The sequence below is a fragment of the Anabrus simplex genome, chromosome 12 (genome assembly GCF_040414725.1).
Source record: "Anabrus simplex isolate iqAnaSimp1 chromosome 12, ASM4041472v1, whole genome shotgun sequence".
NCBI lineage: Eukaryota > Metazoa > Arthropoda > Insecta > Orthoptera > Tettigoniidae > Anabrus > Anabrus simplex.
In genome coordinates, this window is record NC_090276.1 from 42,547,102 (window position 1) to 42,563,593 (window position 16,492).

The 16,492-nt window shown below is 38.1% G+C and overlaps 1 protein-coding gene across 6 annotated transcripts in view; it reads right to left on the reverse strand.

Annotated features, from left to right (window-relative positions):
* Positions 1-4,708: 4,708 nt before the first annotated feature.
* LOC136884316 (THAP domain-containing protein 6) overlaps positions 4,709-16,492 on the reverse strand; it is a 73,048-nt gene continuing 61,264 nt past the window's right edge. For 3 of the 6 annotated variants that reach the window (XR_010861351.2, XR_010861350.2, XM_067156404.2), the window contains 2 exons: positions 10,531-10,608; positions 4,709-6,872 (listed from right to left, as the gene is read on the reverse strand). Coding sequence is in view for 4 of the 6 variants with exons in the window: in XM_067156404.2 (XP_067012505.1) it covers positions 10,552-10,608 (57 nt within the window). In the remaining 2 variants the exon portion in view is untranslated. The remainder of the gene's footprint in view (positions 6,873-10,530; positions 10,609-16,492) is intronic. The other 3 variants (XM_067156400.2, XM_067156399.2, XM_067156403.2) reach the window with 1 other exon arrangement.

Here is a 16,492-nt window from a genome sequence, read left to right on the forward strand (position 1 = left end):
ATGGTGGTTTCAATATTGTTTAGCTTTGCTTTCTTGAGAATTGCTATATTAGTTATTGATGTTCTAAGTTTTTGTTGAAGAAAGCGTTCCAGTTTCTTAATGTCCCGGCGATATAGGGTGCAGGTTTCACACTCGTAGAATAAGGTAGAAATAACAACAGCTTGGTACACCATTATTTTTTTGTGAATACTTAGATCTTTGTTCTGGAATACACGATGTGAGAGACGTCCAAAGGCCAGATGGGCAGCCTGTATTCTGTCTTCCGTGTCCTTCTCAGAGGTACAGTGCGTTGAAAGAATACTCCCAAGGTATGAGAAGTGCTCCACACTTTTCAGAGCTGTGCCAGATATGGTGATATCAAAATCTGTGGGGGTGGTTCCAGGAGCAGGCTGAGTAAGCACTTTGGTGTTCTGAATGTTGACAGTCAGGCCAAATGTAAGGAACTAATTAAAGGATGAGATAAGTTAGTCCAATTCAGTTAGACACTCCTTTCTTATGCTCCTGAATGAATTAAATATTTATTGCTACAGATAGCCATACAAAAAAATCATAATATAATATAATATAATATAATATAATATAATATAATATAATATAATATAATATAATATAATATAATCAAAACAAATTGCCTGCGTTTCACCAACGATTTAGCATTACTAGGAGTGGACATAAAAGAAGCAAAAACACAGATATGAGAACTTCAAAACATTAAAAATAAAATTGGCCTCAAAATATCGTTTGAAAAAAACAGAAATTATGCCCCCAAAATCAACACAACTAAAAGAAATTACCATAAATGGTAATAAAATCAAATAGTACTTCAATTTAAATATCTTGGAGAAGTAATAACACACAACCTAAATGAAAAAAATCTCAATCCAAACAAGAACAAGTAGATTAACTAAAGCACAAAAATTAACATTGGTTATCTATGAAAAGAAATGTCTATCAATAAATGAAAAAATAAAACACTACAACACAGTTATAAAACCGGAAGCTACATATGCAGCAGAAACACTTTTTCCACCTGAATAAACAATCAAAGACTGACAGACTTCAGAAAATTGAAAGGAGGATTCGAAGAACCTGCATCAACAAAAAATACCAGAAAGATGAACAGTGGTGGATAATACCTAACAAAGTCGTGTACAAAGAGCTAGAACCCATTACAGATACTACGCATAAGAGGAGATTGGGATTCTTTGGACATATCACGAGGATGCAGGATCCGAGGCTTCTGAAACAGCTAGTACAACACAATCTCGCCTCAAAAAATACTACAACAGGATGTAAATGGATCAGAGAAGTATGAGAGGATCTGAAGGAAATAGGCCTTACAACAGAAGATACCACAAGATAAAATTTAATATAAAACTGAAGAATACAAACCTCCGCTTTACCCTTACGCAAAACAAACCAATAACACGCATATTTTAAACCGAGGAAAGGGCACAACGACCAGAGCGTCTGAAGAAGCACTGGGAGGACCGCAAAGCCCAAACAATCCCTTCAAAGAGACCTGAACGATGGACTGACTAAAGTGATCCTATGCGCTCATAAAAGAAGAAGAGACTGAGCTCGATAGCTGCAGTCACTTAAGTGCAGCCAGTATCCAGTATTCAGGAGACAGTGGGTTCGAACCCCACTGTCAGCAGCCCTGAAGATGGTTTTCCGTGGTTTCCCATTTTCAGACCAGGCAAATGCTGGTGCTGTACCTTAATTAAGGCCATGGATGCTTCCTTCCCACTCCTAGTCCTTTCCTATCCTATCGTCACCATAAGACCTACTTGTGTCGATGCGACGTAAAGCAGTTTGCAATAGAAAAAAAGAAAAAGGAGATAATATAGTACAATAAAAACCGGGTTATCCGAAATGGCCTCAAAATCATAAATCTGATAAACACACACTGTACTGCATGGGAATAATAGCAAGGTCAAGAGCGTGCTGGACTATGGTTAGTGCAGGGGTGAATACCCGACCTACTACAATATTTAATTCCCTGCTTTTTAAATTTTTAAAATTAAATGTTTCCATTTCAACAGCTGTAACCTACTCTCTATACTGTACATTAATAGTTTTCCTTTCAAAGCAACACAGAAACTATTGTACGTACATGTGTTGTTGTTATTTTAGGTTCCTTATTGTCGCGGCCACCAAATAAGGCGGGTCAGATGCCAAGGTTATGTAGCAGATGGCAAAGAAATGTCTAACTGAACACATCATTTCGGAGTGCAAAGCAAGTTTCTGACGTTATCTCCTACAATGTAACAAAACAAATTATACTACAAGCTTCAGGAAAGACTGCTGATTTCAGTGGGATAACTAATTTCCATACAAACTATTTCCGATAATTATTAAGAATAAAAACCTGAACAATTACATTTAAATTCGCAAATATCATGTATTGACATTTTGAATAAGCGGCCACGTTTTTGTTTCTTCAGCCAATAAAATGTTGTCTGTGGGGGAAAATGTAGAAAATCGTCTAACTTAAATTTTTTATCCGAGACATGTTTCCGTGGTTCTTAGTTTTCCTGGAAAATGGCCCGAAAAGTGGCCATATAAATGTCGCTAGCTAGGTTGTTAAGTTTGTGCATGCCAGCACCGGACACGGTAAGCACTTTCGGATTACGTATTAATTTATACCAGTTTTATTAACATATTTTTATTTGTTTACTAGCTGATATACCCGTGCTTCGCTACGGGATTCTCAGAAAGACTGATTTTGTGGTTTTTCTAACTGAAATCAACATAGGTCATTACAAAAACGTAAGTATGAATGTAGCGATTAAAAGCAATGCTATCATGTAAAATACTCGATCAAATGGAAAGCCGCACGTTTTATCACTTTTAACGAACAGTGCTGCGGTTAGATTGCGGTCCAAAGTTCCAGAGCTGAGATGACCAGGCCGCAGATTGCCATGAACACTCATCTGACATTATTCCGTTAAATATGCACACTGTTCATTCCAATCAGTGCCTCAGGGTAGGGATTGAATAGCCCGAATGCTATGATGATCCAGTGTGTTACGTACCAGTAGTATCAGAAAATTTATAAATCAGGGGAATGGCATGCTAAAGAAGAAGGTTATCTAACTCCCCAACTACTTCCCATCAATATTCAGGCAGGCTGTTACACTCTGTACGACTGGGCGAGTTGACCGTGTGGTTAGCGGTGCGCAGCTGTGAGCTTGCATTCGAACCCCATTGTCGGCAGTGCTGAAGATGGTATTCTGTGGTTTCCCACTTTCACACCAGTCAAATGCTGGGCCTGTACCTTAATTAAGGCCTAAGGCACTCCTAGCCCTTTCCTATCCCATCGTCGCCATAAAACCTATCTATGTCGGTGTGACGTAAATCAAATAAAACATACTCTGTACATAGCAGTAATCCTATCTACCGGAGATGAGGGGAAACAGAAGACACAAAGCACGTCACGACAAACAATGGTCAATGTAATGGTATTGTTGATCAATGTTATGAGCTTTCTATATTGTAGGCCTTCACATTTAGTTTTCTTTCGACTCTGCGATTTGTAAAATATTTTATACCGTAAACTGTAGTTTCTTATTCTCCGACTTAACATACCGATTTTCATTAAATACTGTTTACCTATTTTCTCGTTACTCGGCGCTGATATGGACTTAGTTACAAAAATCCAAATCACGAATATCTTTGTGATCTTAGCCAGTACGGTAACAATGTATAAGACATGAATGATAGGAAATTTTATACTATATAACCTTAGTTATGTAGCATTCATCGATTACACCTCTAATAAGAAATATTTGAGAATTACATTTTAGGCCTTCCCCTAAACTACCATTTCACTCAGCGTGAATAAAATAATTTACAGCCTAGACTATAGCGACTTATTTCCTGACATTGCATACCGATTTTCATTAAGATAGGACTACTAATAACAACAATATTTGAGAATTAAATTTTAGGCGTTCCCCTAAACTACTATTTTTCTCAGCGTGAATACAATTATTGACAGCCTAGATTATAGCAACTTGTTCTTCAACTCTGCATACCCATTTTCTTTAAAATAGGACCACTAATAACATAAATAGTTGAGAATTTAATTTTAGACCTTCCCCTAAACTACCATTTCACTCAGCGTGAGTAAAATGATTTATAGCCTAGATTGTAGAGGCTCATCCCCCGACTTCACATACCGATTTTCATTAGACCACTATTAATATAAATAGTTGAGAATTCAATTTTAGGCCTTCCCCTAAACTATCATTTCACTCAGAGTGAGTAAAATGATTTATAGCCTAGATTGTAGAGGCTCATCCCCCGACTTCACATACCGATTTTCATTAGACCACTATTAACATAAATTGTTGAGAATTCAATTTTAGGCCTTCCCCTAAACTACCATTTCACTCAGAGTGAGTAAAATGATTTATAGCCTAGATTGTAGAGGCTCATCCCCCGACTTCACATACCGATTTTCATTAAATTCTCTTCAACCATTTTCTCGTGATGCGTGTACATACATACAGACAGACAGACAGACAGACAGACAGACAGACAGACAGACAGACAGACAGACAGACAGACAGAGAGACAGACAGAAATTACGGAAAAGCAAAAAGTACATTTTCTTGTTACTATGGACATGACCGATACAGAAATACCATTATTTTCAAATTCTGAGCAATGTACAGACAAAACTCTTATTTTATATATATAGATGGTTTACAACATAACTTTAAATATTTGAATACTATGTATTGGACTGTGTAATATAGAAAATATAGTGATGACATTTAATGGCATTGAGAAACCTAATGACAATGTGCCTAGACAGTTGGTATGGGACACATTAAGGAATAAACAAGTTAACTGAGTGGAAGTGCAAATGATACAAGCTATGTACAAAAATTGTGTTAGTAGTGTGAAGACTAGTAGAGAAAAAACCAAAGGGTTTAAATTTGAAACTGGTATCTGACAGGGAAGTGTACTATCCCCCATACTATTCATCATAGTCATGGATGAAATTCATAAGAACATTAAACAGAGTTTGGAAGACAGGCAACAAAAGCCATGTTGTTTGCAGATGATATAGTGATATGGGGTGAGGATGAAACGGAAGTGCAAAAACAAGTAGATGTATGAAATCAAGAGAGAGAAAAATTTAGGATGAAAGTAAGCACAGAGAAAAGTAAAACAATAGTGATGACAAGGGGAAGGAAGGAAGAGGAAAGATAAAACTGAATGGTAAAATTCTGGAAGTGGTTAAAAGTTTCAAGTACTTGGGAAGTGTGATCACAGAAGTTGGAAAGATAACTAAGGAAATTGGGAAAAGAATACAACAAGCAAACAGCTTCTACCAGAGTGTAAGGGGTATTTTGTGGAACCAAGATGTCCCGAAGAAATTTAAGGAAGTATTATATTCAACCTATTATGAACCCATACTAACCTATGCAGTTGGATCGTGGACTACAACAAAACGAGAGGAGAGTAGAATACAGGTAGCAGGGAGGAAATTCCTAAGCGGTATCGAGGGCAAGACCAGAAAGGATAGAATTCGAAATGAAGAGATAAGGAAAAGGACAGGAATCTTGAAACTTCAAGACAGGACAGAAACAACAAAGCTAAAGTGGTATGGACATATGATGAGAATGGGAGAAGAGAGTGTGTCAAAAAAAAAAAAAAAAAAAAAAAAAAAAAAAAAAAAAAAAAAAAAAAAACACGAGGAAGACCCTGAAAGAGGTGGACAGATTCAGTGTGGGAGTGCATAGAGAAGACGGGATGAAAACCAGAAGATGCACTTAAACATGGAGAAGAGTGGTGGAAAGACATACAGCGATGGAGGACCTTGATTCACAACCCGATCCGGAAAGCTGGAAAACGGGAAATGAAAATGATGATGATAATATAGAAAAGAGAAATTTAAAGGTTATTTGGATTTGGAGCGGACCGGCTTCGACTAGGCAGCAATGTATGGTCAGCATTGCCAGTCCGTGCTCACAGGTAAACGACTGTCAACCATCTGTCGCTTCGCCATTCCCATATCTGACAACAGTACAGTTTTCCTCACCCGTCTAATTCAGCGGGGCCGCAGGTTTAGGATTTGTTGAACGATGTAGTGAGTCAATACCGGCTGACATCCTTCAAATGAAGAAATGGCAGGACATTGTTGCTCGAAAATGTTGGGAGGGACGCAAGAAAATAAACAAAAATTACCAAGTGTTTTGAATGAGTATTTCATACTAAATATGTATTGCTATACTGATGAGCTTTAGTTTGAACTTCAATGAAAAACATTACTGAAACCTACAAAGAGAATTTTGAATTTGTTTGGCCATCAAAACATTTCAGAATTATTCCAAAAATGGCTTTCACAGCCATGGAGTCTTGGAGGAGCGTGCCAATCTAAGTGATGAGCCCAAATGCCATATCTGGGTGAAACTCTGCAAATGCATACGGCCTAACCATCCAAAAGCTGGTTCTACTCCCGTGATTTCAGAATTACATACTGTAATTAGGTTTTACAAAATATAGTAATAGATCTTCATGACTTAACCAAAAACAATTGTTATAAAGAATGGCTTCCTCCCATTTACTTTGATAAACAGGGGTTGTACTGTATCTGTTATCCAGTGCATAATTAATTATTTTAGTGATATTGGTCTCTTCTTGCAGACATTAGCACCCTGATTACTGCACAGTTCACACACACACAATCTTCACTTGGACAGTGAAATCCTTTGGTGGCACACAACTCATGATGGAAACTGTGTAATGCAAAACTTGTAATCACATGTCGCAGTTGACAGCTGGCTTCTCTCCGTTCATCTGTCATCCCAGCAAAATGGATGGAATTGATGAAGACGAGTAGAAGAAGAAGGAACCTGAAATAGAACAGAATTACAGAAGAAGAATGGTGGAAGGAGAGAGGAAGGCAGAGAAGTACCATAAATACCCCAACTCGGCTGAATAAGCCGAATAAAGAGAAATGGTGGTGGTGATGCTGATTATTGAACTGGTACATTATTCATCAAACTCAATATGTTCCCTGCTGTTCCCTTAGATCCTTGCATCACCAAGGAGCCGAAATTATAATGATGTAAAATTGTGAAGTTGGGGTTCTGTAATTATTAAATATGAAAAGCAAACGCTGTTGTGAGGTAGACGAGACAAGAGAATGGAAAAAAAGGAGCATGCAGCTAGCAGGGCAATGTTTTCATGTGACGTGTAGTTTGCTTCCTCTGGCTTGCTAGTCAGTCACGCCGAGCCTCTGCCTTTCTCTTAAGACTCTTTCTTGGGTAAGTTTGTTTCACACCTTCGTAGAACCTACTATTTCTTAACATGCACAGAATGGGAAATTTGGGCACCGACGAAGCCAGCCCCTACTAACGGAAATACACGACTACTTATCGCACTGAGTCCAATATATGTTTCAAATGCAAGTTGCAAATCTGTCGTCTGAGAAGCATGTTATGTGTTTAGTGTGATGTAGTCAAAATTAAATCTGTCATATACAGTGTGGGTATAGCAGTTCATCTAAAATGAGAACAAGAGAGGCAATATAAAGGGTGCGAATACCAGCATAAATCCCAGCAAGGGGGTGTATAGAGAATATGAATGCTTGTGTGACTGGGAGTTAAATAATGATCTTTTGTTGTTTTCCATGCATGTTATTCAAACTTGACTTGGACGAAAGCTGGAGTAACAGATCTTAAACACTTGAAAGAAAACATTCAGAACACGAAAGTTCTTTCCAACATGCATGGAATATAGGAGTACGGTAGCTCAACTGGATTCGGCAATGTAAAAGGAAATCTTCCTGGTGGTGTCATGAACAACCAAGTTCATGGGGAGGAGGAAAAGTTATGTTGGTGCGTAACGATTCCAATCCTAGAAGTAATGTGACAAGTATGATAGAGAAACTTCGGTGGGGGATGCTGGGGGTTTGAAGGAAACGAACACTGTTATATGCCATGTTCCCATGTATAATGCCTACACAATGTTATTTTCACCAATTAAAAATATACTTGCACAGTTGAAGAAACATTCGTCAGTACTCTATTTACGTACATAATATACAAGCAGAACACGAAAATAAAAAAGTAACCTATACAAGCAAAACACGAAGATAAAAATTGAACACTATATACAAGCGGAACAGGATATTAAAAATAAAACAAGGCCTATACAAGCAGAACACGAAAATAAAAATTAACTCATACAAGTAAAAACACGAAGATAAAAATTAAATATTATACACAAGCGGAACAGGAGATTAAAAATAAAACTATACAAGCATAACACAAAAATAATAATTGTGGGACGTTTAAGTTGGAAATGTCTCGTCATTGTGAAGGTTGAAGATCCCTTTGCAGACAAAATAGAAGAACATAAATTGCATTTTAATTGTCCGGTTTTATTCTAGTAAAAAAAGTCCTAAACAGGACTCCGGTGCGACATTATGCAAAGTTCACCGTCTTTCATACGGAATATATTACTAGGCTTCAACGCTCTTACAAAACAGAAGGTATTAAGTTATCCGCATGGACCGAAGGCCAGCTGCCGGTGCAAAGGAACCCGCAGAACAAAGAGGATACGACGGAACACGGAACACTCTAGTTTTCTTTCATTATAAGGTGTATTGACAAGGCGGATTCAAGTAAAACTATTTTAAATAGGTCTGTAATAGAGTGAGCTAGTAGGCGAAGGGCAGTGCATAGTGGCGCTTCTGATGGGGTAGCGAGTCACTGTCTCGGTCTCGCTTGACAATGTTTCGGAACAACTGACGCTCCGTGTTCCGGCACAGCGGAACATAACTGTGCACCGGCACAGTGTGCCGAAACAGGGACATAGTGCCCAACCCTATTACCTACCTACTAAAAGGTTGGCGCCCTCACTCAGGCTGAAAGGTAGATCGCAGAAAATTTGTAAATGAGAGAATTGATGACTGGAACTGCAGCTGTTTTAGAGCTTTTTCCCAAAAATGTATGATGCTTCAAGAATAGACTCCAGCACTCTGGAAATTGTATGTAATTTTCTATGTAATGGTGTCATATTTTGATGTAACACTCAATCCACTGTGAATTGTAGTATTAAGGCATCAGAATTATTTAAGGTATGTGTGAATTTGTATATGAACGTATTGTAACTGGACTGCTCAATCTATTGTAAGTAATAGGTAAAATTTTGAAATGCTTAAGGTTTGTGTGAATTTGTATATGACAGTTTTGTAATGTTAAGCTAGTAGTAAGCTCAACTTATTGTACTGTAAGCCGTGGTGTTAAGCACTGGATATACTTATATTGTATGTAATTATGCTGGATTTAGAATGTTAAACTAGTAGCATTTCTTAAAATATTTTCTTTCCATAGAATTGTGTGTTCCAAAGTATGTATGGGAGTTGGAGGAAAAGGAATTGAATACATTCGATTTGCAGATTACATGGCGGTTCTAGCAGAAACTGAGAAAATGATGAATGCTATGTTGGAAAAACTGAACAGATCCTGTAAGAAGTTAGGCAAGAAAATTAATAGGAAAATGACCAAGGCAATGATCATGGGGTCAAAGAAGATGTCAAGAGCTAAAATAATACTTTCAGGAGAGGAGATCAAACAAGTGTTTAAATTCAAATATTTGGGAAGCATAATAAGAAGTGACCTTTATGGCTTGGCCGAAGTGAAGACTAGAATTGCAATGGCCAAGGAAGCATTTATGAAACAAAAGATACTGTTGAGTGGGCCTCGAAATAGGGACCTTAAGAAGAGATTAGTGAAGTGCTTTGTGTGGAGTGTTGCGCTTTATAGGGCCGAGACTTGGACGTTGAGAAAAGAGGAAGAAAGAAGACTAGAAGAATTTGAAATGTGGATCTGGTGGAAGATGGAGAAAATCAGCTGGCAGGAAAGAGTAAGGAGTGAGGAGGTATTAAAAAGAGTGGGTGAAGGAAGGAGAATGATATTGGAATGCATTCAAAGAAGGAAGAAAAATTGGTTAGGCCACTGCTTGCAACAAAATTGTTAAATAACTGAAGCATTGGAAGGGAAGATACAAGGGAAACTGAAGAGAGGAAGGAAGAGGTATCAGTTAGTGGACAGTGTAAAGGTGAATAGAAGCTATTTGAAGACCAAAAAAAATGGCTGAAGACAGAACAGCATGGAGAATTCATGCGAAGACCTGCTGATAGGCAGACCACCAGTGATGATGATGATGATGATGACGATAAAAGTGTGTATCATGCTTAGTCTCATCTAGTGGTGATAGCCTCTATGCTAAAAATGCCCCTCACAAAATGAAGTAATAAATTCCTTTTCCTTGCAAGCCTTTTTATTATTCCTGCCCCAAGCGGAAAAAAAAAAAGCGCAGTGATTTCTTTAAGACTCACGTTTTGTAATGTAATTGTAATTTTACTAATTACTTGTTGAAAAAGTAATTTGTAATCATAATTGAGCACTCAAGTAACTGTAACCAAGCCAATTGACTTTTTTCTTGTACTTTTCCCACATCACTGCATACATATACAGTTGAAAAATGTTCATATGCACTTACCACAGAAGAAGCCATCACACTTTATCCTTCTCGCAACAAACTATCCACATCTAAGTTAAAAAGCTCTTCAAATGCTACCTGAAAACATAAAAGGGAAAAGTAACTGCTAAATATTTGAGAATATCATCCACACCTCTTTGCTATAAGATTTATATTAATTACTGCAAATGAACTGCTCTAGTCCAAAAATGGTGTCAAATGTTCCTTTGGGAAAATCACTGATCATAAATGTGTCTTTCAATAAATGAAACATGACATTGTGGTTCTGTCAGAGTCAATAGAGGAGGCACAGAACCAAATTGATCAACTCCATGAAGAAGCAAGTAAGGCAGGCCTACGGATCTCCTTTGAGAAGACACAATACATGATCAGCATCAAAACAGCATCCAGATGGATGACCGCTGAGAGAGAAAGGATTCAGAAATTGCAGAAATTCAAATATCTGGGGGAGTGGATAGACAATAACCTGTCAGAAAGAGAGACACTCTTATCAATATGAACTTGGCATATAACTACAAACACTTACAAAAAGAAGAATATCTTGATCAATGCAAAACTCAGACACTACCAGATAGTGATCCGCCTAGAGGCTTTATATGCAGCTGAAAGTTTGAACCTGGTAAAAACAGGATTGGTCAAGAAGTTGGAACTAGTGGAGAGAAAGATTCTGAGCAAGATACTGGGACCCCACAGAACAGAGGATGGCTCATACAGAAAGAAAGAAAACCAAGAATGATACCTCAAGATGGAAAAGATCTCAGATACCATCCGGAAGAGGAGAGTCATGTTCTTCGGACATATCTATAGAATGAACCTGGGAAGACTGACCAATCAGATAATAACATTTTTTGAGATCAGGAAAACTGCAGTGTGCTAGTACAAGGAGGTGATGAAGGACCTGCAGGAAATGATAATACAAGGAACGGAAATCAGCAACAGGGATGCTTACAATTATAAGCTATAAATTTCATTTTTGTTTTGTATTGAAGTGAAATTATAAGAAATAAATTGACACCTTTTCAATACAATATATCAAATAAAATAATATTACATCAGTCTTGGGACTAGTTTCAGCCATTTAGTGGCCATCTTCAGCCAAATAAAAATAAAACAGATTATGTGATAACTAAAACATGTGTATACCAGACAAAGACTATGTTGCAGGAATAATTCAACTGAATAATGCCTATTTACATTGCCTGCTTCCTACAACAAGTCAGTGCTTGTTCCCTATCCACTCCTGTGTTTACATGTTTGTCAACTAACATCTCTTATTGGCATTCTCCTGCAAAATAGAAGATTCCAAGTCTCTCTCCATGGTAAGAAGAGCAGATGGCACATACAAAAGAACGGTTTACCTCAAGGCAGTGTGCTAGCCCCTGTACTCTTTAATATTTACACTAATGATCAGCCCATAACAGAACATACCAGGCTTTTCATCTATGCCAACGATACTGCAGTGGCTGCCCAAGGAAAGACATTTGAATAGGTGGAGGGAAAGATGGCTTCTGCACTAGATACTCTTGGCTCTTACTATGAAGGCAATCATCTAAAGCCAAATACCAACAAGACTCAGGTGTGCGGATTTCGGCAGGAACTGGATATTACATGGCAAGGCAAACGACTTGAACATTGCCCAACACCTGTGTATCTAGGTGTTACTCTTGACTGTCCTTCAAGAAAAATTGCCACAACACCAGGCTGAAAGTTAGATCACGGAGAAAGCTCACAGCCACCACCTGGGGAGCGAGCCCTTGCGTCCTGAGAACCTCTGCTCTTGCTTTGTGTGCGTCCCATGCAGAGTACACTTCACCTGTGTGGAGTGCATCCACTCACACCAAGCAGGTTGACATTGCAATCAATGAGACCGTACGAATCTTGCCGGGATGTCTGAAGCCAGCTCCAGTTGACAAACTCTACCCGATTGTTGGAATAGCTCCCCCCACTACCAGAAGGGCTGTTGCTGCTGATACAGAGAGGAGGAAGCTGACTAATGATTCTTGCCATCTACTGCATGATCAGCAGGCTGTAGTCTGTCGACTGAAGTCGAGAAAGAGCTTCATCACCAGGACTCAACCACTAGTAGGAACATCAGAGTCTAACCGCATCACCAGGTGGAAGAGCATGCTGTCGTCTGCTACCCTTGCAAAGGAAGAGCTAGCTCCAGGAAATGACCTGCCCTACCCTACTTGGAGATCACTTAATTGTCTTAAGGTGGGCATCCCTCTTTGCAAGACCAACGTGCAAAAATGGGGCATACTTCCAGCTGATGGAAACACATCCTGTGAGTGTGATGTAACACAAGATCCGAACGATCTGCTCATCTGTCCTCTACTAGAACAACCCTGCGCTATACAGGACCTGATCGAGGCGAACAACAAGGCCACCAGTGTTGCTACATTTAGGAAATACTGACCGGACATGGAATAATGATGATGGCCTACCTGCTTTCTACAGCAAGTCAGTGCTTGTTCTACATCAGACATTAGAGATTTACTTCTTTGCCTGAGGTCCTAAGTCAACTTAAAGACATCATATTATGACATATTTTTTGTTATTATATATATTTTAATATATCAAGTAAATAATATTACATCAGTCTTGGGACTAGTCTCAGCCACTTATTGGCCAACTTCAGCCAAATAAAAATTAAACAGATTATGTGATAACTAAAACATATGTATACTAGACAAAGACAATGGACCTTACAACAGAAGACACCACAAATAAGATAAAATTGAATACAAAACTGAAGAATACAAACCTCCACTTTACCCTTACAGGAAACAAACCAACAACACGCATATTTTCAACCCAGGAAAGGGCACAAAGATCGGAGTGCCTGAAGAAGTACTGGGAGAACCACAAAGCCCAAACAATCCCTTCAAAGAGACCTGAACAACGACTGACTAAAGTGATCCTATGCGGTCATAAAAGAAGAAGAAGGCAAATATATTTGAATGTTATAATTATTTCTGCAACATTGTCTTTGTCTGGTATACATATGTTTTAGTTATCACATAATTTGTTTAATTTTTATTTGGCTGAAGATGGCCAATAAGTGGCTGAAATTTATTTCTTATAATAGGAATACTTACAAGTAGAGAATCAAGGCCAGGAAGAGGTTTCAAGAAAAAGTTAGATCTTGTACCCAAGTGCCCTGGACAGAAGAAAGGAGGAGATTGCAGAGTGAAAGATTGAAGGAGAACTGGATGAGGATTAAAGCCCAGAAACAGACGAAGCTGAATCGGTCCATAGTCGGCCAAAACAAAAGAAGAAGAAGAAGAAACACAAATTTATTTGCATATAATGAATCATTTTCAAGAGATATCTGTATGGAATTTGGAGTTGACAAGTATAAGATTCAGTGTATTGCAGTGGCAGTTCGTGACATTTTACTCTGGCAGGGCTGTGCCGCCATCTCTTTCCCCTCCCCAATTGGTCCAGTTTTCACTGACCAGCACCACGATACTTTAATAATAATAATAATAATAATAATAATAATAATAATAATAATAATAATAATAATAATAATAATAATAATAATAATAATAATAATAATGATGATGATGATGATGATGACGATGATGATGATGATGATGAAAACCTACAACCTGTTTTCCAGTCATTTGACCGGGTCAGGGATGGAATGAAGCAGATATAGGCTATTAGTACGATGGGGTCGCCACTCCCAAAGTGATTTATTAATGACTGATAGATGCTATGAGATGAGAATGGAGAGTGTTGCTGGAATGAAAGATGACAGGGAAAACCGGAGTACCCGGAGAAAAACCTGTCCCGCCTCCGCTTTGTCCAGCACAAATCCCACATGGAGTGACCGGGATTTGAACCACAGTATCCAGCGGTGAGAGACCGACGCGCTGCTGTCTGAGCCATGGAGACTCAATAATAATAATAATAATAATAATAATAATAATAATAATAATAATAATAATAATAATAATAATAATAATAATAATAATAATAATAATAATAATAATCTGATGACACTGGCTAAATAGAAATGTGCTTGCACTGCATTAATTAATGAATTAGCTACACTACAAAGGCATTTATGCACACACATTTAACAGGCTAACAGCTAATGCAATCCTGACTACTATGGCACTGCACTGTTTCACTGATCACAATCGCAAGTGATAATAACAACATTCATGAAAACAAATAAACAGTGCACTTCCGAATTTCTATCTCCTTACTCAAATTTCAAAGCATGACAGCATATTTAACTATTTGACCACCCTACAAATAGTGCCATCACATTATGGTTATGTTTTGAATATTTTAGCTTCTTTATAGAACTGAATTGATTAAATAGTCGGCATAATGGAATTTATTGTTTTGTAAAATGCTTTGGAATTAATCTCTAACAACAATTAATATAAGACATAGGGGAAAAGGGCTAGGTACATTTTAAAGTGGTTGGCAATGTTGCTGAGGGCTCCACCGTTCAGCTCTTACACCCGCCTGCACTCTTCCTTCCCCTGACAAGCCCATATTGTGCTGCCAGGCTCCTCCCGCACCCTGCACACTAGCAGTGTGTTGGGACCTACTCAGGGCTCTGCTGCCACAGTCCAAGCACCTCACGACTAAAGAGAAAAAATCATGCTTGCTGGATGGCAGGCACGGTCTGAAAGCCTTTGCCATTTTCTTGAAAATGGAAAAGTAAAATGTTTACAGCCGAAATAATAAAGATAACATTGTATTTGTATGCTAAGTTTGTCTTCGCTACATTTTTATTTAAAGTTAAAAACTTCATAATTAGTCCATATTGAACTGAGAATCACAATGTTAAAAAGAGAGGTCCCACTTATTCAATACAATGCTAAACAGTTGCACAAAATTTGGTTTTGGGACCAGTTTTGACACATATTTATGTCATCATCAGCCAATAGAAACATGGCAAGAAGTAAACAATTATCAACACAAAAAAAAAAAAACACATTAAAGGATAACTGTAACACATATAACACTTTCATGAAGAATTAAACATTTGTCCATCTCTTTATGTAATCATTTACAGAATGAAATAACGTTACATGTTTTTCAAAAGGCGGCGGGGCGGTGCCCAAAAGCCCTTCATACACGAATCGCCACTGGTGTATTATAGGGGGACCTGGCTCGGGGCCTACGAACTACAATGAATGAAATAATTTCTTTGTAGAGTATGATGAGAGGAGGCCTCTTTGATAAAAGAGCCTTCTTATATGTCTCTCAATCGTGGCCATCCATCAATAACACTGATTTACAAAGAGTAGATATCTGACATGATGTTTACTGTTTCTAGTGCAATTTTTCATGCTGATTTCAAATCTGAAATCAGTTTTGCTCTATCACATCAGATTTTGAAGATGGTGACAAAGTTTCATTTTTCATGCAACAGCATTGATTGAGAATTGATTTTCATTATTTTTCATTACTTTCATGCAAAGCCAAACATTTTCATTTGCTTCTTCTTCTTTTTTTGTTTTTACTGTCAGTGACAGTGGACATTATCGGGTCCAGAAGTTGCATAAATTCACCAGATCTGTTTTGGTATGTGTGCGGCTGTGTAACAAACAAATCCAACACATGCCAAGTGTTGCATTTGCACGAATCTTAGCTAAAGCCATGTTCATTAGTACTCCATGTAGTAATCAGTACTCTAGAGAAACTTCTGCCCGAATTGTTTTCCTCGATACAATGTTAGGCTCTTAAGTGGCACGCCCGAGAAATTCTCGGGTGGCGCGTGCTTACCCATAACATCACTGCCCGAGAAATTCTCGTTTAGCTGCAATGTTCATTTCACAATCGCCCAATACCTTCTCGGGTACTGTAATCTGATTTTCAGCATTCTCAACACATGGCGGGAGAGTTTCTAGCTGTATTCATGAAGTCTCTGGCCTAATATATGCCTTATCTTCTCTACTTGACATATACAATCTCTGATCAGCTGACGAGG